The 25,691-nt window shown below is 45.1% G+C and overlaps 2 protein-coding genes across 7 annotated transcripts in view; both read right to left on the bottom strand.

The window, feature by feature from the left end:
- MYBL2 (MYB proto-oncogene like 2) overlaps window positions 1-13,891 on the bottom strand; it is a 50,069-nt gene extending 36,178 nt beyond the window's left edge. Inside the window, exon 1 of one of the 2 annotated variants that reach the window (XM_060190391.1) lies at window positions 13,707-13,891. In XM_060190391.1, the coding sequence (XP_060046374.1) occupies window positions 13,707-13,876 (170 nt within the window). In that variant the 5' untranslated portion in view covers window positions 13,877-13,891. Of the gene's footprint in view, window positions 1-3,794; window positions 4,029-13,706 lie in introns of those variants that run through there. The other variant, XM_060190395.1, reaches the window with a different exon arrangement.
- A 4,045-nt stretch (window positions 13,892-17,936) lies between these two features.
- IFT52 (intraflagellar transport 52) overlaps window positions 17,937-25,691 on the bottom strand; it is a 53,129-nt gene continuing 45,374 nt past the window's right edge. For all 5 annotated transcript variants that reach the window (XM_007535266.3, XM_060190335.1, XM_060190327.1 and 2 more), the window contains 3 exons: window positions 24,226-24,334; window positions 20,549-20,694; window positions 17,937-18,207 (listed from right to left, as the gene is read on the bottom strand). In XM_007535266.3, the coding sequence (XP_007535328.1) occupies window positions 18,160-18,207; window positions 20,549-20,694; window positions 24,226-24,334 (303 nt within the window). In that variant the 3' untranslated portion in view covers window positions 17,937-18,159. The remainder of the gene's footprint in view (window positions 18,208-20,548; window positions 20,695-24,225; window positions 24,335-25,691) is intronic.

The following is a 25,691-nucleotide window of genomic DNA, read 5'->3' as shown; positions in this document are numbered from 1 at the left end:
CTGCATGTGCAAGGATCATCTTTTTTTTTTTTTTTAATATTTATTTAACCACTGAAGGTGGTTAAACAAACACACACACACAAATAAAAATTTTAAAAAAACCTCACAGGTGGCCAGGTGGCACACCTGATTGAGCATACATGTCACAAATGCACAAGGACCTGAGTTTGAGTCCCCAGTCTCCACCTGCCGGGGAAAAGCTTCATAAGTGGTGAAGCAGGGCTGCGGGTGTCTCTGTTTTTCTCCTCTATCACTCCCCTTCCCTCTCAATTTCTGGCTGTCTCTAGCCAATAAATAAATAAAGGTTAAAAAAAAATGCTCAGGGAGTCGGGCATAGCTCAGCGGGTTAAGCGCAGATGGCGCAAAGCACAAAGATCGGCATAAGGATCCCGGTTCGAGCCCCCGGCTCCCCACCTTCAGGGGAGTTGCTTCACAGGTGGTGAAGCAGGTCTGCAGGTGTCTCTCTTTCTCTACCCCTCTCTGTCTTCCCCTCCTCTCTCCATTTCTCTCTGTCCTACCCAACAACGACAGCAATAACAACAACAACGATAAACAACAAGGGCAACAAAAGGGAAATAAATAAATGTAAAAAAAAAAAATGCTCATTGAAGTAAAATTGTGGGCCATGTGGTATACATGGTTGAATGCACGTTACAATGCTTAAGAACCAAGGTTCAAGGCCCCAGTCCCCACAGGGGTAAAGCTTCACAAGTGGTGAAGCAGTGATGTAGGTCTCTCCCTCTCTATCACCAACTTCCCTCTTGATTTCTGGCTGTATCTATCCAATAAATAAAGATAATAATTTATTTAAATTTTTTCATAATTATTTTATTCCCTTTTGTTGCCCTTGTTGTTTTATTGTTGTAGTTATTATTGTTGTTGGATAAGACAGAGAGAAATGGAGAGAGGAGGGGAAGACAGAGAGGGGGAGAGAAAGACAGACACCTGTAGACCTTCTTCACCACCTGTGAAGCGACTCCCCTGCAGGTGGGGAGCCGGGGGCTCAAACCCGGGTCCTTATGCCAGTCCTTGCACTTTGCGCCACGTGCACTTGACCTCCTGGGCTACCACCCGACTACCAAAGATAATAAATTTTTTTTTTCAAAAAAGGAGAAGTAAACTTGATAGAAGTAGGTAAGGAAGGGACAGTAAATTCAGCAAAACATCAGAGGAGGATCCAAAATTCAGCTTTGTCCTATCTTTCCTAGCCAAATTCATGGGAAGGGTTTCTTCACCATAGAGAAGTAAGGAGGCAACAATTTTACAAGGTATAAATAACAGAAAAGAGCCAGCTTTAAAAGTCAATTGCCTCAAGGGGTGGGTGGTAGTGCAGCAGGTTAAGCACACATGGCCTGATGTATAAAGATTCCAGATGTATAAGGAGTCCAGGCTCCCCACCTGCAGGGGTTCACTTCACAGCAGTGAAGCAGGTCTGCAGGTATCTTTCTCTCTCCCTCTCTGCCTTCCCCTCCTCTCTCCATATCTTTCTGTCCTATCCAACAACAAAAACAAAATAACAACAAGAACGAGGGCAAAAAAATGGGGAAAATGGCCTCCAGCAGTGGGTTCTAGAGCCCCAGTGATAACCGTGGAGGCAAAAAAAAAAAAAAAAAAAGTCAATTGTCCCAGACAACTTTGTGATAGAATTCATCTGATTCTCCAGCACCCAGCATCTGCTTCTTCCTTTTATTTTATTATTTTTTATATTTATTTATTTTTCCCTTTTGTTGCCCTTGTTGTTTTTCATTGTTGTTGTAGTTATTATTGCTGCTGTTATTGATGTCGTCGTTGTTAGATAGGACAGAGAAAAATGGAGAGAGAAGACAGAGAGGGGGAGAGAAAGATAGACACCTGCAGACCTGCTTCACCGCCTGTGAAACGACTCCCCCGCAGGTGGGGAGCCAGTGGCTTGAACCTGGATCCTTACACGCGCCAGTCCTTGCACTTTGCGCCAAGTGCTACTGCCCGACTACCCATCCCCCCACCCTTTTTTTTTTTTTCTTTTACCAGAGCACTGCTCAGCTCTGGTTTATGGTGGTGCAAGGGACTGAACCTGGAACTTTGGAGCCCCAGGCTCGAGTCTCTTTGCATAGCCATTATGCTATTTACCCACCCCCCCCCCCAGCTTCTAATACAAATTAATTAAGCTCAGCAAATGTTCCTTCAAGAGTCAGTGTGAATCCCTGATTCCTTAATACACTACTGAATGATCACAACCTTAATAGTTAGGGAGAGTTTTGTACAACAATGTAGCAAATACCACATGCTTTCTCATTATCCACATTAGCAAACTCCAGCTCAAGAAGTTAAGCCATTCACCAAGTCCACAGAGCCAGGCAGTAACCTCCACCTCCCAGTCCTCACCTCCTAAGTCCAGCTGAAAGAAACAGAGGTCAACTCAAGTGGTGGCAACCACAGGGGAGACCAAAACACTTTTCTTTGCATCTCAAATATGCTGGACTCTGCTCCTGGGTCCAAGGTGAGTCCTAGGGTGAGTGGGAAATGGGGCACTAGTACAGAGAGTATAGCTAATGGCCAAGAAACTGCTGACAGCTGTGCAGTGCTCGGTGCCAAACTGCATAACCCATCCCTCTGGTTCGGTGAAATGGCAGAGGACCTGGGAGTTATGTGAAGCTTTTCTCATTCTCAGGAGTAATACTTCCGGAACCAAAGGTCAGGATAGGGTCTGGCAAGTGCCTGAACAGAAAACTGCCCTCAGGAACTGGAGTTGCCCTGAGAAACACTGGCCTAAGGGGGCAGACCCAGTGTCAGGACTGCTAATGACTGCCCAGAATTCAGATGCTTCCCAGCTAAGAGCAATTCCTGCCCAGAGGTCAAATGCTTCCCAGCTAAGAGCAATTCCATGGTGCTTCACAAGCCTCTACCCTTGGCCTGAGTACTCAGCACAAACACTGCCTTTAAAGTGGAATTAAAGGCTATCTGGGTTGCATGAATCCAGGAAGGAAACCAGGCAGGAACTCCTTTGCTTCCCTGATTTCCCGACAGGCTGAAAGGCCCTGAGCTCTCAGGTCTAGAACCAGAGGTAAAAGTAAGGGATCGACAGACCCCACTGCCACTTATTTGCAGGGGTGATAAGCAAAAAGCTGACTGACCCACCCTGGGCTCCGGGCGCCCCGAGCACATCAGCTTCTCTTTTCCTCCCCTTCAGCCCCAGCTGCCCAGAATTCCTCATAGGGAACAGGAAGACAGGCTCGGAAAAACAATCACCCCGGAACCCGGGTGTGTGGGGGGGACAAAGGGCTCCCTTCGCCCAGCACCATACTCTGGCCCAGGGGAGTGCTTGGGGTGCTTCCCCGAATATGGAGAAGAAATGCCTACCGAGCCTACCGAAATGGCTTGAATGACAAGTGTCAGTCTACCAGGTTTTGGTCGCTCGCTGGGACTCAAAGAACCGCTCTCCCGCCCCGGGGGCTCCCCAGCATCAGAAAGGCCCTTCCAGCTGACACAGCCGTCCCACCCCCATCCCGCAATTAGGCGGGAGATAAAAATGACATCATGCCGGTCTTGGCCCGGGTCCCAGGAAACCCGCCCGCCCCAGACCCGAGGCCCAGGGAGCAGAGCGAGGGTCCCCCAGAGCCGCCCCCCCCCCCCCGCGCGCGCGCCCCCAGCCCCGGCCGGCCCGGGACGCAGCAATTCCCCTCCGGGTCGCCGCGCCCAGAGGCTCCAGGGAGGAGGCGGGGGCTGGGCGTGGGTCGCCCGAGAAGGATCGGGCAGCGGGGGGAAGGGGTCCCGGGGGGAGGAGAGGGGCCCCCCAGACGCCCAGCCCCGCTCACCCGCGCGTCCGCCGAGACATCCCCCCGGCCCGGGCCGCCACGCGCCCACCCGCCTGCCGGCTGAGCCCGGAGCGGGAGCCGGGCCGGGGTCGGGGTGCGGGCCGCCCGCTGCGGACTCCGGAGCCGCGCTCACAGTGTCAGCGTGGCCGCAGGTCCCGCCGCTGCTCCCCGGGCAGCTGCCGCCACAGGCGCTCACAGAAGCACTTTCCTATCTCCCGCCAAGAGCCTCGGCGCCGCCCGCTCCCGGCGCTCTGGAGGGCGGGAGGGCGCGGGGCGGGGTGAAGGCGGGCGCGGGGCGGGGAGGGGCCGGCAGGCGGGCGCGGCCTCTCAGCAGAGCTCCTGAGCTCCGGGGCTGGGAGGCCCGAGGGCCTGTGGCACTTGGGGTGGGGGGCGGGATGTGGGGGTTACGAAACGTGTCTGCCCTGCACCAGCCGCGGTGGCACTGACTCCTGACGTGTGGATCCAGAGCGGCTCCGGGAGTTGGGGAGGTGTGTGTGTGTGTGCATGGATGGGAGAGTCAAGGTCGCCCTTGCCAAAAAAAAAAAAAAAAAAAAGCCTCCTCGAAACGACTCCACCAAGCCTCTAGGAAGTTAAAAATCTCCTCACCCTCGGAGTAAAATTCCTCATAATAAGGTTTGCAGGATTGTACCAGATCACCAACTGTCCAGAGCCCAGGAAAACTTAGCCTCCAGGTCTCTCCTCCCGCCTTTTCCTGGGTCAGGAACACTTCCTGCCCCTCCCACTTAATTCTCCCCCACCCTCACCCCCAGGGCTCCACATACTCTTTGTTTTGGTTGTCTTTGCTGGAGCTTCACCTCCCCAGGGGACTTTTCCAGATGCAAGGGAAAAGGTACCACAGTACCCGAATCTAGGAGAGCTCTCTCGCCAGCCCCCACAATCTGCTGGTTGATTTGAGCGCTTCTTTCTTTGAACTGTAGGCAAACTGAAATGCAAGTGGCTCCTCAATCCATTCCCCTATCCCTAAAGCCAAGGACTGAACTCTTCAGTTTGGATTCAGTTTGCCAGTACAAACTTCTAGAGATCTAGAAGAGGTTTTCCATTTTTAATTTACTTTTTACCTGCACACAGTGCCATGGTATTCTGGGCTCCCTGGAAGAAAAGTGCTGAAAGGGAAGTAAATGCACTGTGAGACCTGCTGGAACCCTCCTCTTAGCCCTTGCTTATATCTTAGATCCCTCTTCCCTCTTCCAGAAACTGTTCCCTAGGGACAGTTTGAGCAGCTACTGCAAGCTTCATTTATAAAAGGGACATCATAAATGTAAGAAGTAATTCATGTGATGTGCACATTCTTTTTTTGCCTTAAGAATTATCACTATGGCTTGGCATCTACCAGTGGCCATTTTTTCCTTTCTATTTTGTCTGATAGGATGGAGAGAAATTGAGAGGATAGGGGGAGATAGATATGGAAAGAAAAAAACACCTACAGATCAGCTTTATCACTCCTGAAGCTCCCCCCTGCAGGTGGTGGGGGCTTAAACCCTGGACCTTGCACTTAGCAACTTGTGTGCTCAACCAAGTGTGCCACTGCCTGGCAATTTTTTTTTCCCCCAGAGCACTGCTAAACTCTGGATTATGGTGGTGTGGGGGATTGAACCTGGGACCTTGGAGCCTCAGGCATGAGAGACTTTTTGCATAACCACCATGCTACCTCCCCCTCCTCACAAAGATTTTCTTTTAGGGACCAGGTGGTGGCACACCTGGTTGAGCACACATGTGTGACAATGGACAAGCACCCAGGTTGGGGCCCCCAGTCCCCACCTGTAAGGGAATGCTTTGCGAGTGGTGAAGCAATGTTGCAGGTGTCTCTCTGTCTCTCCCTCTCTATCACCCCCCTTCCCTCTAGATTTCTGGCCGTCTCTATCCAATAAATAAAATTAAAAAATTTTTAAATAAAATATTTTCTTTTAAATGAAGAGCAAAATTAAATTGGCCTGAGAGATGACACAATTGGGATTTTAGTACTGGACTGAGAAGCATGAGGTCCTAAGTTCAATACCTGGCACAGCATATGCCAGTCACGCTCTGGCCACTCCCGTGAAATAAATACAACTTAAATTTTTTTAATTGGAGAGTCGGGTAGTAGCGCAGCAGGTTAAGTGCAAAGACTGATGTAAGGATCCCGGTTCAAGCCCCCGGCTCCCCACCTGCAGGGGAGTCGCTCCACAAGTGGTGAAGCAGGTCTGCAGGTGTCTATCTTTCTTTCCCTCTCTCTGTCTTCCCCTCCTCTCTCCATTTCTCTCTGTCCTATCCAACAATGACATTAATAACAACAACAATAACTAAAACAATAAAACAAGGGCAACAAAAGGGAATAAATAAATAATTTTTAAAAATTTTTTTTAATTGGACTGGGGAAATAGCATAATGGCTATGCAAAAAAGACTTTCATGTCTGAGGCACTAAAGTTCCCAGGTTCAATCCACAGCACCACCATAAAACAGAGCTGAGCAGTGCTCTGGTTTTAAAAATAATGAGGACTTGGGCAGTAGTGCAGCAGGTTAAGCGCAGGTGGCGCAAAGTGCAAGGACCAATGTAAGGATCGCAGTTCGAGCCCCCCCCCCCCCCCCCCCCCCCCCCCCCCCCCCGCTCCTCACCTGCAGGGGAGTCGCTTCACAGGCAGTGGAGCAGGTCTGCAGGTGTCTGTCTTTCTCTCCCCCTCTCTGTCTTCCTCTCCTCTCTCCATTTCTCTCTGTCCTATCTAACAGTGACGACATCAATAACAACAATAATAACTACAATAAAAACAACAAGGGCAACAAAAGGGAATAAATAAATAAAGTTTAAAACTTTTTAAAAAGTTTATAAAAAATAATGATGAACAAATAAATGATAAATTAGGGTCTTCTGCAGTGAATAGGGCGCTGAACTTGAACATGTCCCAAGTCTGATCCCTGACATCCCATGTGCTCTCTCTGGTTCTCTCTCCCTCTCCCTCTCCATCTTGTATTAATAACTAAATAAAATCTTTTTTAAAAAACTTATGTATAAGCTCTGAAACCACAATTCCTGGAGTTTTATTTCCACATTTATCATTTACAAGTTTTACAACTTACACAGCTTAACTCCTCTGTGCCTGTTCCCTCACCTGCAAAACTTAAATTCATCAAGTTTAGGTAGCTTTTACTGTGTACCAGTCACTATCCTTTTTCTTCTCTAAGCTCATTTAATCCTTACAACAGCCTGATGAGGGATGAGGTCATATTATTAATGGTATCATCCTTTTGACAGGGAAACTGAGACACAGGCCTCCTCGAGTCATTCTGGTAAAAGGCACGTAAGGTATTCAAACTGGGCTGTCTTTTTTATTTTAAGGTAAAACTGTTAACTTTATTTATTTTAAAAGGCCTACTTATTAACTTATTAATGAAAGATGAGAATGAGGTTGAGAGAGAGAACCAAAGTTAATCACACTGGTATATGCCCTGTATGGGGACTCAACTCAAAACTTCATGCTTGTTTTGATTCACTGTACTACTTCCCAGGCAGCTAGTTCTATATTCTCAATCACTGTTATAAAGGAAGGAGGGAGGAGGAAGGAGGGGAGAGATAAAAGTAGAGGAGGAAGTGGTAGGAGAGGAGGAGGAGGAGGGGGAGGAGGAAGAGAAGGAATAAGGAAGCAGGCCCCAAATACAATCCTTCATGCCAAGTCCCAGTAAGACTTACCAAGAGACCAGGTTTGAACGATGGCACAGCATGGGAGGTGTCATGGCAATGAAGGGAACTTTGGTGCTGTTGTGTCTCTCCCTTGATGTCTCTCTCCCTGTCTCTGTCTGAATGAGAAAGTAACTCAGTAGTGAAATTGAATATGCACAAGGCTGTGGTTCAAAAAAACAACTTACATGGAACCTGGCAGAGTACTCACTGTTATGCTCAAGGATTCAGGTTTGAGTCCCCATCAACACAAGAGCAACGTTCAAAGGGGAAGCTTCATGAGCAGTGGAGTTGTGCTGCAATCTCTCTTTTTGTTTGTTTACTTATTTTTTAATATCCATTTATTTTCCCTTTTGTTGTCCTTGTTTTCCATTGTTGTTGTAATTATTGTGGTTATTAATGTCCTCATCATTAGATAGGACAGAGAGAAATGGATAGAGAAGGGGAAGACAGAGATGGGGAGAGAAAGATAGACACCTGCAGACCTGCTTCACCAGCTGTGAAGCGACTTCCCTCAGGTGGGGAGCCGGGGGCTCTAACCTGGATCCTTATTCCCATCCTTGCGCTTGGCGGCACGTGCACTTAACCTGCTGCTGTGCTACCGCCCAACTCCCAACAATGTCTCTCTCTTACCCACTATCAGAAAGAAAAAAAAAAAATGTGTTGCCTGAAATATTTTTCCTTTGCTAATAACCTTATCCTGTACTTTCTGGCTTTGAAAACCTTTCGTTTCAAGGATGATAAATGACATAGTGGGGGTTGTATTGTTAAATGGGAAACTGGGGAATGTTATGCATGTACAAACTATTGTATTTACTGTTGAATGTAAAACATTAATTCCCCAATAAAGAAATTTAAAAAAAAAAAAAAAAGAAAAAGAAAACCTTTCATTTCGTATTACTTCTTACAATACCTTTTCTGATTGCTAGATATCACATTACAGGAACCATGCATCATTTAATCAAGCTAATATCAGACTGGGGAGATAGTACAATACTTATACAAAAGATTCTCTTGCCTAAGAGGCTCCAAGATACCAGGTTCAATCACCAGCACCACCTTGAGCCAGAGCTGTGTAATCTTGGTTACACAAAACAACTGATAATGCTCCACACCAGGCTTCAGATCCTAGTCCTTGCTTTGAGAAGACAAGTAACATATTCATTAAATGCTCAGAGAAGGATGGATAACATGCAAATACACGGAACATTTCGTTAAAAAAAAAAAGCTGCACAGGGTTGAGTGCCAGACTGGACACAAAATGAGCATTGATTAACATGTATAAACAAATCAATGATAAATAGGATTACATTGTCTTTCTTCTTTTTTTAACTAGTAATTTAATACTGAGTTACAAAATTATAAGAGAATGGGGGTATAAATCTATAACATTCCCACTACCAGAGTTCTGTGTCCTCATCCCTTCCATTGCAGGCTGCAGTAATTCTCCCAAGGTCACAGATATGGGTTGACATTACATTTATAACCATTCCATTTTAATATAAGAAAACTGAGACCGTGGTCCGGGAGGTGGCGCAGTGGATAAAATGTTCGATTCTCACGCATGAGGTCCTGAGTTCAATCCCTGGCCGCACATGTACTGGAGTGATGTCTGGTTCTTTCCCTCTCTCCTCCTATCTCTCTCGTTAATGAATAAATAAAATATATATATAAAAAAAAAAAGAAAACTGAGACCCAGGGAGTAGGGCAGTAGCGCAGCAGGTTAAGCGCAGGTGGCACAAAGCGCAAGGACCGGCATAAGGATTCCGATTCGAGCCCCTGGCTCCCCACTTGCAGGGAAGTCACTTCACAAGTGGTGAAGCAGGTATGTCTCTCCCCTACTCTGTCTTCCCCTCCTCTCTCCATTTCTCTCTGTCCTATCCAACAACGACTACAATCAAAAACAACAATAATAATAACTACAAGACCAACAAAAGGAAATAAATATTTAAAAAAAAAAAAAAGAAAACTGAGACCCAGATGTTGTATTGACTGTGGTTCCAGCAAGTGAGCTGGAAGCTTGAATCAAAGTACCTATAATATATATATATATATATATGGCATGGGTAGATAGCATAACGGTGATGCAAAGTGACTCTCATGCCTGAGACTCCAAAGTCCATTACTACCATAAGCCAGAGCTGAGCAGTGCTCTGGTTAAAAAAAAAAAAAAAATCTTAATTATGGCAGTTGGGCTACTAGCAGAAGCTAGTCATGATGAAACAACCTAGCCATCCAAAGTCTTTAGGTCATCTATAGGAAGGGAAGACTGAATAAACATAAAATTAGCTCTAGCAACCTAGCTGCAATGGATAAAGCACCAGACTTTCAGGCATGAGGTCCAGAGTTTGACCCCTGGCACCACTTGTACCAGAGTGATTGATGTTCTAGTTTTTTCCATCCCCCTCTCTCATAAACAAAGCAAGCTGCATGGTGTCATACCTAATTTGAGCACAAGTTACCATGCACAAGGACCCAGGTTCAAGTCCCCAGTCCCAGTCTGGGAGGTGGTGCAGTGGATAAAGCATTGGACTCCCAAGCAAGTCCCCAGTCCCCACCTGCAGGGAAGAAGCTTCATGAGGTAAAGCAGTGCTTCTTTCTCTTCCTCTTTCCTCTCATTTTGTCTCTACCCAAAAACAAAAGAGTGGTATTTAAGGACTCTCCATATCATCTTCCAAAGGGCTATACCAATTTGCATCCCCACCGGCAGTGTTTCAGAGTTCCCTTTTCTCTACAACCTCTCCAACACCTGTCATTTCCTGGCTTGTTGATGTAAGCCATTCTCTCTGGTGTAAGATGGTATCTCAGTGCAGTTTTAATTTGCATTTCTCTATAATAAGTGAAGTGGAGCACTTCTTGTGTCTGTGGGCAACAATCAGAATTTTCAATTACAGTTGATGGGAACACAATTATTCCACCACTCTGGAAACAGCGAAACAGTTTCTTAAAAATTTCAAGCCAGGGTGGTCCGGGAGGTGGTGCAGTGGATAAAACACTAGATTCTAAACCATGAGGTCCTGAGCTCAGTCCCCAGCAGCACATGTACCAGAGTGATGTCTGGTTCTTTCTCTCTCTCTGCCTGTCTTTCTCATGAATAAATAAATAAATCCTTTAAAAAAATTTTTTTCAAACCAGGGAGTTGGGCTGTAGCGCAGCGGGTTAAGCACAGGTGGCGCAAAGCACAAGGACCGGCATAAGGATCCCGGTTCGAACCCCGGCTCCCCACCTGCAGGGGAGTCACTTCACAGGCGGTGAAGCAGGTCTGCAGGTGTCTATCTCTCTAAAAGAAAATAACAATAATAATAATGCTGAGGAGATATTTTGTCATATAGCACAGGATTTGTATGTCCTAGGCCATAGGTCCCTGTAAAATGTTACAGTTGAGCTATGCTCTGGTCTCACTCACTCATAAAACAAATACATCTTTAAAAAAAAAAAAAAGAACACTGGAGCTCCGCTACAAATACATCTTTAAAAAAAAAAAAAAGAACACTGGAGCTCCACTTCGCCAGAGCCCCACCCTACTAGGGAAAGAGAGGCAGGCTAGGAGTATGGATCCACCTGTCAACTCCCATGTTCAGTGGGGAAGCAATTACAGAAGCCAGACCTTCCACCTTCTGCACTCCATAATGACCTTGAGTCCATACTCACAGAAGGTTAAAGAATAGGAAGGCTATCAGGGGAGGGGGTGGGGGACAGAGTTCTGGTAGTGGGAACTGTGTGGAGTTGTACCCCTCTTAGCCTATGGTTTTGTCAATGTTTCCTTTTTATAAATAAAAATTAGCACTTAGGAGTGTACATAAACACCATTCCCACCACCAGGGGAATGTCTCATCCCATCACCCGCCACCCCCTGTGAAGCCAAACATCCATCCTCAACCTAGGGTTTTTGCTTTGGTGCCCTACTCCAAATTTGGTCAAATCCTGCTTCTAGTTTCAAGCTCTTTGGAATTTAACTAAAATATGCCTACTAGCTATCTACGAAATGGAGGACCCCCCAACCCATCTGTACTATTCCAGCCTTTAGGTCCATGATTGTTCAACAATTTGTTTGGCTTTGTATGTTAACTCTCTTTTCAGCCACCAGGTTCCAGATGCTAGCATAGTGCCGACCAGACTTCCCTGGACAGACAACCCCATCAGTGTGTCCTGGTGCTCCGCTTCCCCAGAGCCCTTCCCCACTAGGGAAAGAGAGAGACAGGCTGGGAGTATGGATCCACCTGTCAATGCCCATGTTCAGCGGGGAAGCAATTACAGAAGCAGGAGCTTCAACCTTCTGCATCCCACAGTGACCTTGGGTCCATACTCCCAGAGGGATAAAGAATAGGAAAGCTATCAGGGAAGGGATGGGATATGGAGTTCCGGCTGGCGGTGGGAATTGTGTGGGGTTGTACCCCTCTTATCCTATGATTTTTGTCAATGTTTCCTTTTTATTAAAAAAAAAAAAAGAAGAGCACATATGTCCAGTGTTTTTTACAATGATTTATTTGTAACCTTAAGCCAGAAACCCAAATGCTCATCAATAAGTGACTGAACAAACAAGTTTTCTATGCAAATATATATATTAGAATGCTACCCAGCAATAAAAAGGAACTGATACTATATGAATCTCAAAGTAATTTATGTTCAAAGAGTGCATATTGTACCGCTCCATTTATATACAACTTTAGAAATTGCAAACCAATCTATAATGAAAGAATTGATCTAAAGAGACACTGGTTGTGGCAAAGAGATCACAAAGGGACACAGAATTCTAGGGGAATGTGACCTGGGATGTGGTGCAGTATGAGCTCCCAAATTCAGTCCTTGGGACCACATGTGCCAGGCTTTCTTTCTCTCTCTCTCTCTCTCATCAATGAATAAATATATTTATTATCATTATATTTTTTAATATTTATTCTCACTTTTGTTGCCCTTGTTTTTTTATTGTTGTAGATGTTGTTATTGATGTCATTGTTGGATAGGACAGAGAAATGGAGAAATGGAGAGAGGAAGGGAAGACAGAGATGAGAGAGAGACACCCACAGACCTGCTTCACCGCCTGTGAAATAACTCCCCTGCAGATGGGGAGCCGGGGGCTTGAACCCGGATCCTTACGCCAGTCTTTGTGCTTGGCGCCACCTGCCCTTAACCCACTGCGCTACCGCCCGATTCCCCATTATAATATTTTTATTGCCACCAGGCTTATCACTGGGGCTCGGTGCCCACACTACAACAATCTACCGCTCCTTGTGGCCATTTTTCCTTTTTTTAAATTTTAGTGTATTTTATTTCTTTATTTTCCCTTTTGTTGCCCTTTTTTTTTTTCCCATTATTGTTATTGATGTCGTTGTGGGATAGGACAGAGAGAAATGGAGAGAGGAGGGGAAAACAAAGATACACACCTGCAGACCGGTTTCATCGCCCTCCAGGTGGGGAGGCGGGGGCTTGAACCCAGATCCTTACGCAGGTCCTTGAGCTTTGTGCCACGTGCACTTAACCCGCTGTGCTACCGCCCCATTTTTTTTTTTAAGATTTTATTTATTTGTTAATGAGAAAGATAGGAAAGAGAAAGAACCAGCCATCACTCTGGTACACGTGCTGCTGGGGACTGAACTCAGGATCTCACGCTAGAGAGTTTAACACTTTATCCACTGCGACACCTCCCGGACCACTCCTGTTTTTCCTTTTTATTTTATTTGCCAGGACAGAGAGAAATTGAGAGAGAAGGGAAGATAGAGAGGGAGCGAGAAAGAGACACCTGCAGACCTGCTTTACCACTCGTGAAGCTTCTTCCCCCCCCCCCCCCCCGCAGGCGGGGAGCAAAGGACTCGAACCCCTGGCCCTTTGGTATAGTGACATATGCGCCACCTTCCGGCCCTCAGTAAATACTAAAAAAAAAATAATAATAATTAAGTATGTTTGGGGGAGTGAGGCTTCCATTTGCATGGCTCTCGGGGTCCCTTTTCAGTTACTGGAGGCAGCATGGGGGCGCTGGAAGCAAACCCAGCTCACACCCCACCCCGACCTCTCTCCCGGGCCTGCTGGAGCATCCGCGTCAGCAAACGTTTAGTTTTCTTGTCACACGTTCACTCGCAGTCCTGTCTGTCCGACCATCAGGGAAGGACACGTGAGTTTAGGGCTTAGGCTCAGGGCCAGGGAGCCGCCAGGGGACACCAAGACCTCGGTCGCAGGGTTGAGCAGCGAGCGCGTCGCCACCCTCCGAGAAGACAGAAACCGGAAACGCGCCCTGGGATCTACCTGGTATTATCCCGCCGCTGCGGTGACGCAAGCTGCTCCCAGAAGCCCCCAATGTCCACAGAGGTCAGCGGCCCCCCCACCCCCACCGTCAGACTGCGAGTTACCACAGCCGCTCTTCCGGCGACGAAGCGCCGAGTTTGAGGCGCGCGCGCTTCGGCCGCGCGGTGCATCCCGGGAGCCGGGTCGTGACGTCACTAAGAGGCGCCTGCCTGTCTGCTCCCTTTGGAGGGAGACTCTGGCTGTCTCCCGAGTCAGGACGTCCCAGCAGCGCGTTGATTTCTTGCTCTGGGGGCCATGACCGCTCCGACAGCGCGGTGGACGGGTGAAAGAAAAGATTTGTGTTGGCGTCCAAAGACTTGATGATGGTTGTGGAGTCCGTGTTCCGTAGTCGCCTCGCCTCCGCGCCAGGAACCTATTGCTAATCCATTTTAGTTGTCACGATTTTCCCTTTTGAGGAGATTAATGCCTTGTTCTGGTTTGATGGCGAGCGGTAGGAAGACAAGTCTAGCAGGAAACATAAGTAGGCTTCATGTTCAAATTTGGCATAAGGCAGATTTAATATTTTGGCACGGGGATATAGTTCACCCGCTAGAACGCACACTTTACCAGGTGCCGGGACGGGCTTCCAGCCCTGAGTCACCGCACGGGGGAAGCTTCTCTTGCGGTGCCCCAGGGCTCTGGTGTCTCTGTGTGTTTCACAACCACAACAAAAGTGTGCAAGTGGTGAGCTCCAGCCATAACCCCAGTGGCGTGTACTCCCTTCCTTATTACTCATTTATTTCCTAAAGAGACAGGACCAGAGCATCAGTCTGGCAAGTGTGATGGCAGGGAACTGTGGACCACGTGCTTGTCAATCTGATACTACCTGTTGCGCCATCTCCTGGCAGCGTATTCCAAGTGACTTCATAAGAAGCTGGGGACAACTGGGGAGATAGGCATAATAGTTATGCAAAACCTTTGAGGCCTGAGGCTCTTAGACCCAAATTCACTCCCTAGCACCACTATAAACTAGATTATAGTGCTTTTGGTAAAAAAAAAAAAGGGGGGGTGGAGTCGGTTGGTAGTGCAGCAGGTTAAGCGCACATGGCGCAAAGCGCAAGGTCCACCATTAATGATTCCAGTTCTAGCCCCCGGATCCCCACCTGTAGAGGCGTCGCTTCACAGATGGTGAAGCAGGTCTGCAAGTGTTTTTTTTTTTTTTTTCTATTTATTTATGAGAAAGATAGGAGGAGAGAGAAAGAACCAGACATCACTCTGGCACATGTGCTGCCGGGGATCGAACTCGCGACCTCATGCTTGAGAGTCCAAAGCTTTACCACTGCACCACCTCCCGGACCACAAAATATTTATTTATTCCCTTTTTTTGTTGCCCTTGTTGTTTTTTATTGTTGTAGTTACTGATGTTGGCATTGTTGGATAGGACAGAGAGAAATGGAGAGAGGGGGAGAGAAAGACACTTGCAGACCTGCTTCACCATCTGTGAATCAACTCCCCTGCAGGTGGGGAGCCGGGGGCTTGAACCGGGATTCTTACACCGGGCCTTGCGCTTTGCACCACCTGCGCTTAACCCACTACGCTACCGCCTGACCCCCCCCTTTTTTTTTTTTTAAAGATTTTTATTTATTTATTAATGCGAAAGATAGGAGGAGAGAGAAAGAACCAGATATCACTCTGGCACATGTGCTGCCGGGATCGAACTCAGAACCTCATGCTTGAAAGTCCAAAGCCTTATCACTGCGCCATCTCCCAGACCACTAGTGTCTATCTTTCTCTCCTCCTCTCTGTCTTCCCCTCCTCTCTCCATTTCTCTCTGTCCTATCCAACAATGACGACATCAGTAACTACAACAATAAAACAACAAGGGCAACAAAAGGTAATAAATAAATTGAAAAAAAAAAAAAGTTTGGGGCCATTTACCCTTGCAGCAAGTCATCCATAGATAAAGGGCAAAAGCTGACTTCTCATGGTGGACAAGCCTTGCCTCCTTCAAGGAAACTTCTTGAGTCAAGAGAATGAGTAGTGGGACAGGCAGTAGTAACTGAGCACACATGTTCCCATGAGCAAGGACCTGGGATTAAGCCGTGTCCCACTTGCAGGAGGAAGCTTCATAAACGGTGAAGCAGTGCTACAGATGCCTCTTTCAATCTTCCTCTCCCCTATCAATTTCTCTGTCCTATCAAATAAATAGAATATATTTTCAGTTTTTTTGTGATTAATAGGTTACTATAATACCCACCAACAAAGTTCTGTATTCCCACTCCCAAAGATAACCATCATGGTCTTCATTAATTCTTAACAAATAGTTTTGTTTGCTTGTTTTCCTTTTTTTTTTTTTTTCAATTCCACTTGTATCACATCTGTAGATTCCACATATGAGTGGAATCTCTGGTAGTTGTCTTTCATCCCTTATTTTGCTAAGTATAATCAGTCACCTCTAGTTCCATCCATTTTGTTTCAAAGAACACAATATCTTTTTTGATTGCAGAGTAGTAGTCTATATTATCCATGGAATACTATATATATAGTATATATATAATATATTCCATGACTTTTTAAAATATATTTATTTTCCCTTTTGTTTTAGTTATTGTTGGTGTTATTGATGTCGTTGTTAGGACAGAGAGAAATGGAGAAGACAGAGAGAGAGAAAGATAGACACCTGCAGACCTGCTTCACTGCCTGTGAAGCAACTCCCCTGCAGGTGGGGAGTTGGGGGCTCAAACCGGGATCCTTACACTGGTCATTGCGCTTTGCGCCATGTGCACTTAACCCGCTGTGCTACCGCCCTACTCCCAAAGATATACTTATTAATGACAGAAAGCCATGGTATCACTCCGGCACATTCAGTAGATGACAGAACTGAGGACCTTGTGCTTGAAAGTCCAACACTTTATCCACATTGCGACCTCCCAGACAGGTCTGGCTCTCGTGTGTGACACCACTGATAAGTAAACTTCCAAGGCTGGTTCTGTTTTAGGGGGGATTTGTTGCCTCTTCCCCTCACCCTCTCAGGCCTCCTCATGGCTGGTTCCAAGTATATCCATATTACTGTCCATTTCCACATCAGGTGTCCTGTTCTAGCAGGTAGTATCTCCCACTATCTTTAGGACAGATGATTACATTTTACACCTGGATTACAACTCAGAATGATAGAATTGAGTGCTTTAGGAGCCCTAGGGAGAGTATGGTGTCCTGTGGGCAACTGGGATGTGAAGGGGTTGAGTGATCTATAGATAGTGTCGGGGGTCGGGCTGTAGTGCAGTGGGTTAAGCGCACATGGTGTGAAACTTGAGGACTGGCATAAAGATCCGGTTCAAGCCCCCGGCTCCCCAACTGTAGGGGAGTCACTTCACTGGCAGTGAAGCAGGTCTGCAGGTGTCTATCTTTCTCTCCCTATCTCTGTCTTCCCCTCCTTTCTCCAATTCTCTCTGTCCTATCTGGCAACAACAACATCAATAACAATAATAACCATGACAATGGGGGAGTCCAGCGGTAGTGCAGTGGGTTAAGCGCACGTGGCCCAAGGACCAACGTAAGGATCCTGGTTCGAGCCCCGGCTCCTCCTCTGTAGGGTAGTCAATTCAAAGGTGGTGAAGCAGGTCTGCAGGTGTCTTTCTCGCCCCGGCTCTCTCCAAGGGCAACAAAAAGGAATAAATAAACAACCACAACAATGATAAAAACAAAGGCAACAAAAAAGGAAAATAAATATTTTTTTAAAAAAAATAAACTACTTTAAAACAAAGACAGTGTCAATGGTTTTATTTTTTATTTATTTATTTTATTTATTTATTCCCTTTTGTTGCCCTTGTTGTTTTATTGTAGTTATTATTGTTGTTGTCGTTGTTGGATAGGACAGAGAGAAATGGAGAGAGGAGGGGGAAGACAGAGAGGAGGAGAGAAAGACAGACACCTGCAGACCTGCTTCACCGCCTGTGAAGCAACTCCTCTGCAGGTGGGGAGCCCGGGTTCGAACTGGGATCCTTATGCCGGTCCTTGTGCTTTGCGCCACCTGCGCTTAACCCGCTGCGCTACAGCCCGACTCCCGGTTTTCTTTTTTTCATTAGGTTTCATAGGGCAAACAGAATGAATGGGTAAGTTTGTTTTGGATCCTTCTGAGCTTGCTCAAAAGCTCGGAATGATTCATAACAATCTTGAGAATTATAGACCTTAGATAAAAGAGACTACTCAAATTTGTAACTGGAGGTGAAAGAAAAGACCTCACCAAAAGGCTTGTATATTATAAAATTACAGATTCAATCAGATTTAATTTTTTAAAAAATGGAACATATCTTACAAAAAGATCTTGTGAATTAGAAATATACCTCTCTGGGTACAACTGGAAAGTGCATCGACCTTCCACAGCTCATACAGAAAATAATATGTAGACAGTTTTGGTAAGGAGTTACAGAACAATTCAGAATGGAGTTTTGGAATACATCAGGAGGCATTGTCTTCAGAAGTTGTTCTGGAATGCTGCTTCACTTGTATCAATGTCATGCTCCTGGATGAAAGAACAAGACAAAGAAATTTACTATTTTAGTACAAAGTCTAAAATGTGAATTATGGTATTTGAGGCTTTCATTAAGAGATTCTAAATGATCATTAAAGTAATCTCTGGCTTGTAGGCTAAATTCCACCCAAGGATCAACCTTTCATTTAATAGGATGAGACATTATGAATAATAAAAACACATTCAGCTGATGGCACAGATGCACACAGCAAACTTCTTACCTTGGCCTTGACAGCTGCCTCTACCTACATTGATATAAGTACTGTTGAGAACCTATCTGAGCCTCCAACCCACATTGCAGGCTGAGCAGTTTTATAACAGTTATCTCTCCTCTGGGTTCCCTTCATGGCACCTGTCTCTGAGCACTGTATTTATTATCTCCTCTATGTTACTGCTTTCCCCACTGCACACAGCTCAGAAATTCTCAGATAGCAATAGCTGCATTCTTCCTGTTGACTACTAACAATAGCCTTGATCTCTACCACTGTGACTGGCATACTGTGAGGCAAACTGTGAATACCCAGAGAAGATGCTGGTAGATATTCAGATCCTAACCAGTCTTTCCACTCAATATCTGAAAGCACTAAACATCTATATATTAAAGAAAAAAAGGAATCTCTTTATACTGGCATCATTTCTTCCCAAGTCCTTCAACTTTCTTAAGCCTTTAAGTTTTTAATAGATAACCAAAGCAGACTGTCATGCCTGAGGCTCCAAAGTCCCAGGTTTAGCAGCACCCCTCTTCAATCATAAACCAGAGCTGAGCAGTGCTCTGGTAAAAAATAAATACCAGTCTTCTACTGGTAAACTTTTTTTTTTTTTTGCCTTTATCAGTGACCCTTAAGACTTAATTCTGAAAATCAACTGCTAGGGCAAAAGTATAGATATATTTTATCATTTTTGGATAATATTAACAAACTCCAGGGCCGCTAAGGTAACTAACTCACTTGGATAATGCATTTGCTTTTTTCTTTGCCTTTCCTTTTTCTTATTGGGAGGCTAATGGTTTACAGAACAGTTGTTAACACATGGGTACAATTTCTCATCTCACCAAGACAGGTGTCTGCAGTGCTATGTAATGTTCTGTAATGCAGCAAACTCAGATTCAAGCCTGGCCTATACCACACTGAAGAAAGCTTCAGTTTTTTGAAGTCTTTCATTCTATCTAAAAAAAAAAAAAAAAAGTGGGGGGGGGGATGGTGGCATACCTGGTTGAGCACAAATGTTACAATGCACAAGGACCAGGGTTCGAGCCCCCAGTCCCCAACTGAAGGGGGAAAGCTTTGTGAGTGGTGAAGTACAGCTGCAGGCATCTCTCTTGTTTCTCTCCCTATCACCCCCCCCCTCAATTTCTATCAGTCTCTATCTAGTAAATAAATAAAGATAATTAAAAAAAAAAGGCCTGGAGCAGTGATAACAACCCCCCACCCCCCACTTCCCCCCAAAAGCAGGACTAGTTATACTCATACTGGTACTACATAAATGCCCATTTGGAGACGTTGGGCGTTTAGTTTTAGAAATATTGCCAGGGGATAGAAAAAAAAAGTGCATGACTAAATCCCTCAACAATTTAAAGTCTGCTCCACTATCACCTTTAAAAATAATATATATATACACACATATAATTGTTATTTATTTGTTAATGAGAGAGATACAGAGAGAAAGATACACACAGAGACTGGAACACTGCTCAGCTCTGGCTTATGGTGGTGCTGGGGAATGAACCTGGGACCTTTGGTGCCTAAGGCATGAAAGTATTTTTGCATAACAATTATGCTGTCTCAGCCCCTTAGCAGCTTTTGTAGCGAAACTACCCTACTCAATACTGTTACACTTATCACACTTGATCCCTCTTAAGTGGACTCTTTTTTTTTATTTTTATTTTTTTATTCATTTAGTAATGAGAAAGATAGGATGAGAGAGAAAGAACCAGACATCACTCTGGTACATGTGCTGCTGGGGATTGAACTCAGGACCTCATGCTTGAGAGTCAAATGCTTTATCTAATGCACCACCTCCCAGACCACTTTTTTCCCTTTATTATATATTATAGCACTTACTGTCTTCTCACTCTTGAGAATCCAACACTTTATCCACTGTGCCAGCAGCTCTCACAGCACTTCCTATCTCCTAACATACTATATGGTTTAGTTATATGTTTCCTGTTTACTTAATCCTGCAGCTAGGGAAACTCATTGTTTTGTCCATCCACTTGATAAAGACTCACAGAGTGAGTGAGTGAATGAATGGCACAAAACATCAAAATCCATTTTGTAAATGATACCATCACTCAAAGGGCTGCCTGCTTCAGTGGCCCTTTTAGGTTTTGTACCTGGTTCAATTTCTTGAACTCCACCACTTGGAAGAAGATGTGCTCAAGGATATGTTTTGCATCTTGTTGGTCCTTTGGTAATTTACTGGTTACTCCAAGGATTCCACCACACTTCCTGACATAAAATTCCAGGTCTTCTTCAGTACCTGAGGACAGTAAACTCAGATTCACCTTCCCAAGTCCACACTTGCTATGATTTACATATCCCCCACCAGCTCTCTCAGATCACTCACCTCTTCATAGGATAGTGTGACCAAGTGATTTCAATAGTCTCAAACTATAGTGATATCTGATAACACCGTTTTGATAATTTAGGACAAAAATGCAGCACTTTTAATTAGAATCGAGCTGGACTGCTACTGACTTTCTTTGTCCCAGGTCTAGCGTTCTTACATTACAAATAGAAGCAACTAGTAGGAAATCAAATCACCATCCTCTGAATATAACAGGAAGTACTATGAGAATAGCACATGGTTATCTTAAACAGCTATTACAGTAGCAACACTCACAGCTCTGGTGGTGACACAGTGACTACAGCTCCATATTTATGACCTTGCAGTCTGGAGTTTGAGCCCCAGCCTTGCAATGTGCCAGAGTGGTGCTCTGCTTGTCTTGCCTCTTTTCTTTTTTCTTTTCTTTTCTCTTCTTTCCTTTCTTTCTTTCTTCCCTTCTTTCTTTCTTTTTTTTTTTTTACCAGAGCACTGCTCAGCTCTGGCTTATGGTGGTGTGGGGGATTGAACCTGGGACTTGAGAGCCTCAGGCATGAAAGTCTCTTTGCATAACCATTATGCTATACCCCCAACCCAGTTCTCTTGCCTCTTACACACACACACACACACACACACACACACACACACACACACACAAAGAAAGGAAATTTAAAAAATCATCACCCGTAGTTCCTCCAACAATCTATCTGTGACGCTATTCCCAGAAGCCCTCTACTGGAGATGAGTGGCTGTTATTCTTTTCACAATAAACTATAATATCTTATCTTTTTTTTCAATTTTATTTTGCATTTTAAGCTGTGCAGAAGATAAACACCAGAGGTTTACACACATTGTACCACCGAGCCATCTCCTAGGCCCCACTTTTTATTTATTTATTTTTTCTTTACCAGAGCATTGATTAGTTCTGGCTTATGGTGGTGTGGGGGATTGAACCTGGGACTTCAGAGCCTCAGGCACAAGAGTCTCTTTGCATGACCATTATGTTATCTACCCCTCCACCCCCAATAAATGAATCTTAAAACAAAATTCTATTCGTTTCTTCTATTATGACCACACAGTGACTGAATAGACACTAAGGCTATCCTCAATTTTTTTTGCCTCCAGGGTTATTGCTGGGGCTCAGTGCCTATACCATGAATCCACTGCTCCTGGAGGCCACTTTTTTCTCCTTTGCTGCCCTTGTTCATCATTGTTGCTGCTATTATTATTGTTGTCATTGTTGCTGGATAGGACAGAGAGAAGTGGAGGGAGGAAGGGAAGATGGGGGGTGGGGGTGGGGGTGGGGGTGGGGGGGGGAGATAAACACTGCAGACCTGTTTCACTGCTTGCAAAGCGACCCTTCCTGCAGGTGAGGAGCCAGGGGCTCGAACCCAGATCCTTATGCTGGTCCTTGCGCCTTACACCATGTGCTCTTAACCCACTGTGATACTACTGCCCGGCCTCCGACTATGCTCAATTTTATTTATTTTTTGTTTTAATTTATTTTATTATTATTTAAAAAATATTTTAATGTACTTTATTTTAATGAGAAAAAGTAAATACAGAGGGAAAGAGACTGAAAGAGACCAGAGCACTGCTCAGTTCTGGCTTATGGTGGTGCTGGGGATTGAACTTGGGGTCTCAGAGCCTCAGGCTTTGAAGGTGTTTGCTATCTCCCCAGCCCCTATTTTTTGTTTTTATTAGGGCATCATGAATACATAGTTTTGTTGCTACTGGACTGGCTTTTTTCATTCTTTTATTCAGAAAGAGGGATAGATTGAAAGAGAAAGAGAAATAAAGACATCACAGTCATGGAACTCCCACTAGTGCAGTGGCACTCCTATTACATAGTGAGTTCTCTCTTTGGCCTATTTTACTTAAATTTATGGATTAATTATTTATTTTTTGTCATCTTTGGAACTTTACTGCTCTGGGCTTTTTCATATAGCAAGAGAAAGACATGGGACAGGGAGGAACACTACATCACCAACACTTCTTCCAGTGTGGAAGGGACAGGCTTGAACCTGGGTTGCATGTATGGCAAAGCAGGCACACTATCCAGGTGAGCTATTTTGCTCTTCCACCTTCTGTCCCCAATTTATTATTATTATTATTATTACTATTATTATTTTGAATAATGTAGGAGCTGAGAGATAAGAGTATTTGTTGCCATGCACAAGGAGCACTATGCAAAGGGGAAGCTTCACAAGTGGTAGAGGGGTGTTGTGGTGTTTCTTCTCTGTCTCTCTTTCCCTTTATCTCATCCTATATCTAGAAAAAAAGAAAAAAGTCTGCCAGGAGTAATAGAATCACAAAGGCATGAAAACCTCAGCAAAGCCCTGGCAGTAAAAAGAAAAATAACAATAAAATAAATAAATGGGGGACTGTGAGATGGTGCACCCCTGTAGAGTGTACATGCTACCAGGCATAAGGACACAGGGTCAAGCCCCTCATACATCTCCACCTACAAGGAGGTAAACTTCAAGAGTGGTAGAACAAGGCTGTAGATGGCTCTCCTCCCCCTATTTCTGTCTGTCAAAACAAGGTGGCTAGGAGTGGTAGGTTCACTAAGCCCCAGCAATAACCTTGGTGGCAAAAAATTAATTAATTATATTAAAAAGACAGATAATGGGGGCCATAGATAATAGTGCACCTGGTTAAGTGCACACATTATAGTGCACAAGGACCAAGGTTCAACCCCCTGGTTCCCGCCAGCAGGGGGAAAGCTTCACAAGTAATGAAGCAGGGCTGCAGGTGTCTCTCTGTCTCTCTCCCTCTCTACCTCCCCTTTGCTTCTCAATTTCTCTCTGTCTCTATCCAATAATAAATGAACAAATAAATAAATAAAAAATAAAAAAGATAGGTAATGTAGTAGTACTATGTGTACCTTCATTTATTTCCTTAGGTCAGATTCCCAGGTTGGATACTGCCTCAGACAGGTGGTTAATTTATGCCTCTGTGCTCATGTGAGCAGGCCTGTTTGCTATGCTGGCGGCAGGGCTCAGGCCCGGCATTAGGGATACCCCTCGCCATGCAGCTGTGTGTCTTGGGACCTATCTCATTTCTTCATGCACATATCAAGTGGTCACACTTCCTGTTTGAACATTCTGATTCTTTTGGCCCCGACTGAATTTTGTGTTTAACTGTTCCTCTGACTGTGATCTAGACTTGCGAAGTGGCAGCCAAGGTCAACACCCACCCTGTGGTCATTCAAGAAGTCAGAACTAAGAACCTACAGGAATCAATGCTGAGACCTGCACTTCTGTTTGGCGACATATTGCTCTGCTAGCTTCCTGGAATAACTACAGTTGAGAGAAACTATTGACATCACTTTGCAATTTTATGCTCATGTTCCTATCTTGTCCTCCCTAAACAAACTCTAAGCTTTTTCATGACAGATCCCAGAACTTTATGATTAAAATAAACATTCACACAAAACAAACAAAAGAAGAAATGGGCCACACTTACACTTGTTGGTAATCTGGGCAAGTCGTGCCTTTTCAGAGGAGAACGTTTCATCTAAGTCAAACAGCTCCAGAGGAGGAGGTGGTAACTCCCTGAAACTGGGAGGGAAAACCTAAAAGGAGACAGTGTCTTTCGTGAAAAAGAATATCCAAAGCCATAACTGATAGTGGTAAGATACAAGGAAATGAGACGCCAGCTCAGCCCTTCTCTGGATGAATCACTCTCTACTTCCCAACACTCATCTCCTTCTGCACTAACCCCATTAGACTTAGATGGAGCAAGATGAATACCCACTGGGAGAGCAGGCTGAACCAGCTTTAACTACACCAAGATGGTACACCAGTGCTTTGACTTGTATAAGGGCATGTTTATAAGGGGCTGGGCAGTGTCACCTCTGGTTACCTTGTGCAAGGACCCAGGTTCAAGGCCCTAGTCCCCACCTTTAGGGGGGAAGCTTCACAAATGGTAATGTTGCATGTGTCTCTCTATCTCTCGCCCTATCTCCTCCTCCCCTCTGAATTTCTATCTGTCCTATAAAATAATAAAAAAAAAAATTCTTAAAAGAAACTCCAGAGGGTTGGGCAGTAAGCACACATAGAATGAAGCTCAAGGCCCAGTGCAAAAATCCTGGTTTGAGCCCCGGGCTCCCCACCTGCAGGGGGGTCACTTCACAAGCAGTGAAACAGGTCTGCAGGTGTCTGTCTTTCTCCCTCCCTCTCTATCTCCCCCTTCTCTCTCAATTTCTCTCTGTCCTATCCAATAAAAAAATGGCTTCCAGGAGCACTGGGATTCATAGTGCAGGCACTGAGCCCCAGCAATAACCCTGGAGGCAAAAAACAAAACACAAATAAGCAAAACCCTAAACAACAAACACAAAAATTCCAAGTGTGTGGGATTTTTTTTTTTAAAGATTTATTTCTTATTGGGGGGGGGGGGACCCGCATCACTCTAGCACATCCAGTACCAGGGCTTGAACTTAGAGCTTCAGGCTTGAGTCCAATACTTTATCTACTGTACAATATTCCAGGCCCCAAACACTTGGAGTTTGTGAAGTTTGTGCTGAAAATCTGACCGTAAAACTTTTTTTCCATTTAATCACCAGTTCTTTTGCTATTGTTGTTTTTAAGATTTTTTTTTTTTATTCCAGGGTTTCTGGAATTTCTGGGGCTCAGTGCCTGCACCAGGAATCCGCTGCTACTGGAGGCTATTTTTTCCCCCTTTTTGTTGCCCTTGTTTTATCATTGTTGTGGTTATTATTATTGTTACTGATGCAGTTGTTATTGGATAGGACAGAGAGAAATGGAGAGAGGAGAGGAAGACAGAGGGGGAAAGAAAGATAGACACCTGCATACCTGCTTCACCATTTGTGAAACAACTCCCTGCAGGTGGGGAGCCGGGGGCTTGAACTGGGATCCTTGCACTTGGTCGTTGCACTTTGTGCCATGTGCCCTTAGCCTGCTGTACTACCG

The sequence above is a fragment of the Erinaceus europaeus genome, chromosome 1 (assembly GCF_950295315.1).
Source record: "Erinaceus europaeus chromosome 1, mEriEur2.1, whole genome shotgun sequence".
In the NCBI taxonomy this organism is placed as follows: domain Eukaryota; kingdom Metazoa; phylum Chordata; class Mammalia; order Eulipotyphla; family Erinaceidae; genus Erinaceus; species Erinaceus europaeus.
Note: the sequence above shows the minus strand (reverse complement) of the source record. Positions and strands in the feature narration are given on the sequence as shown.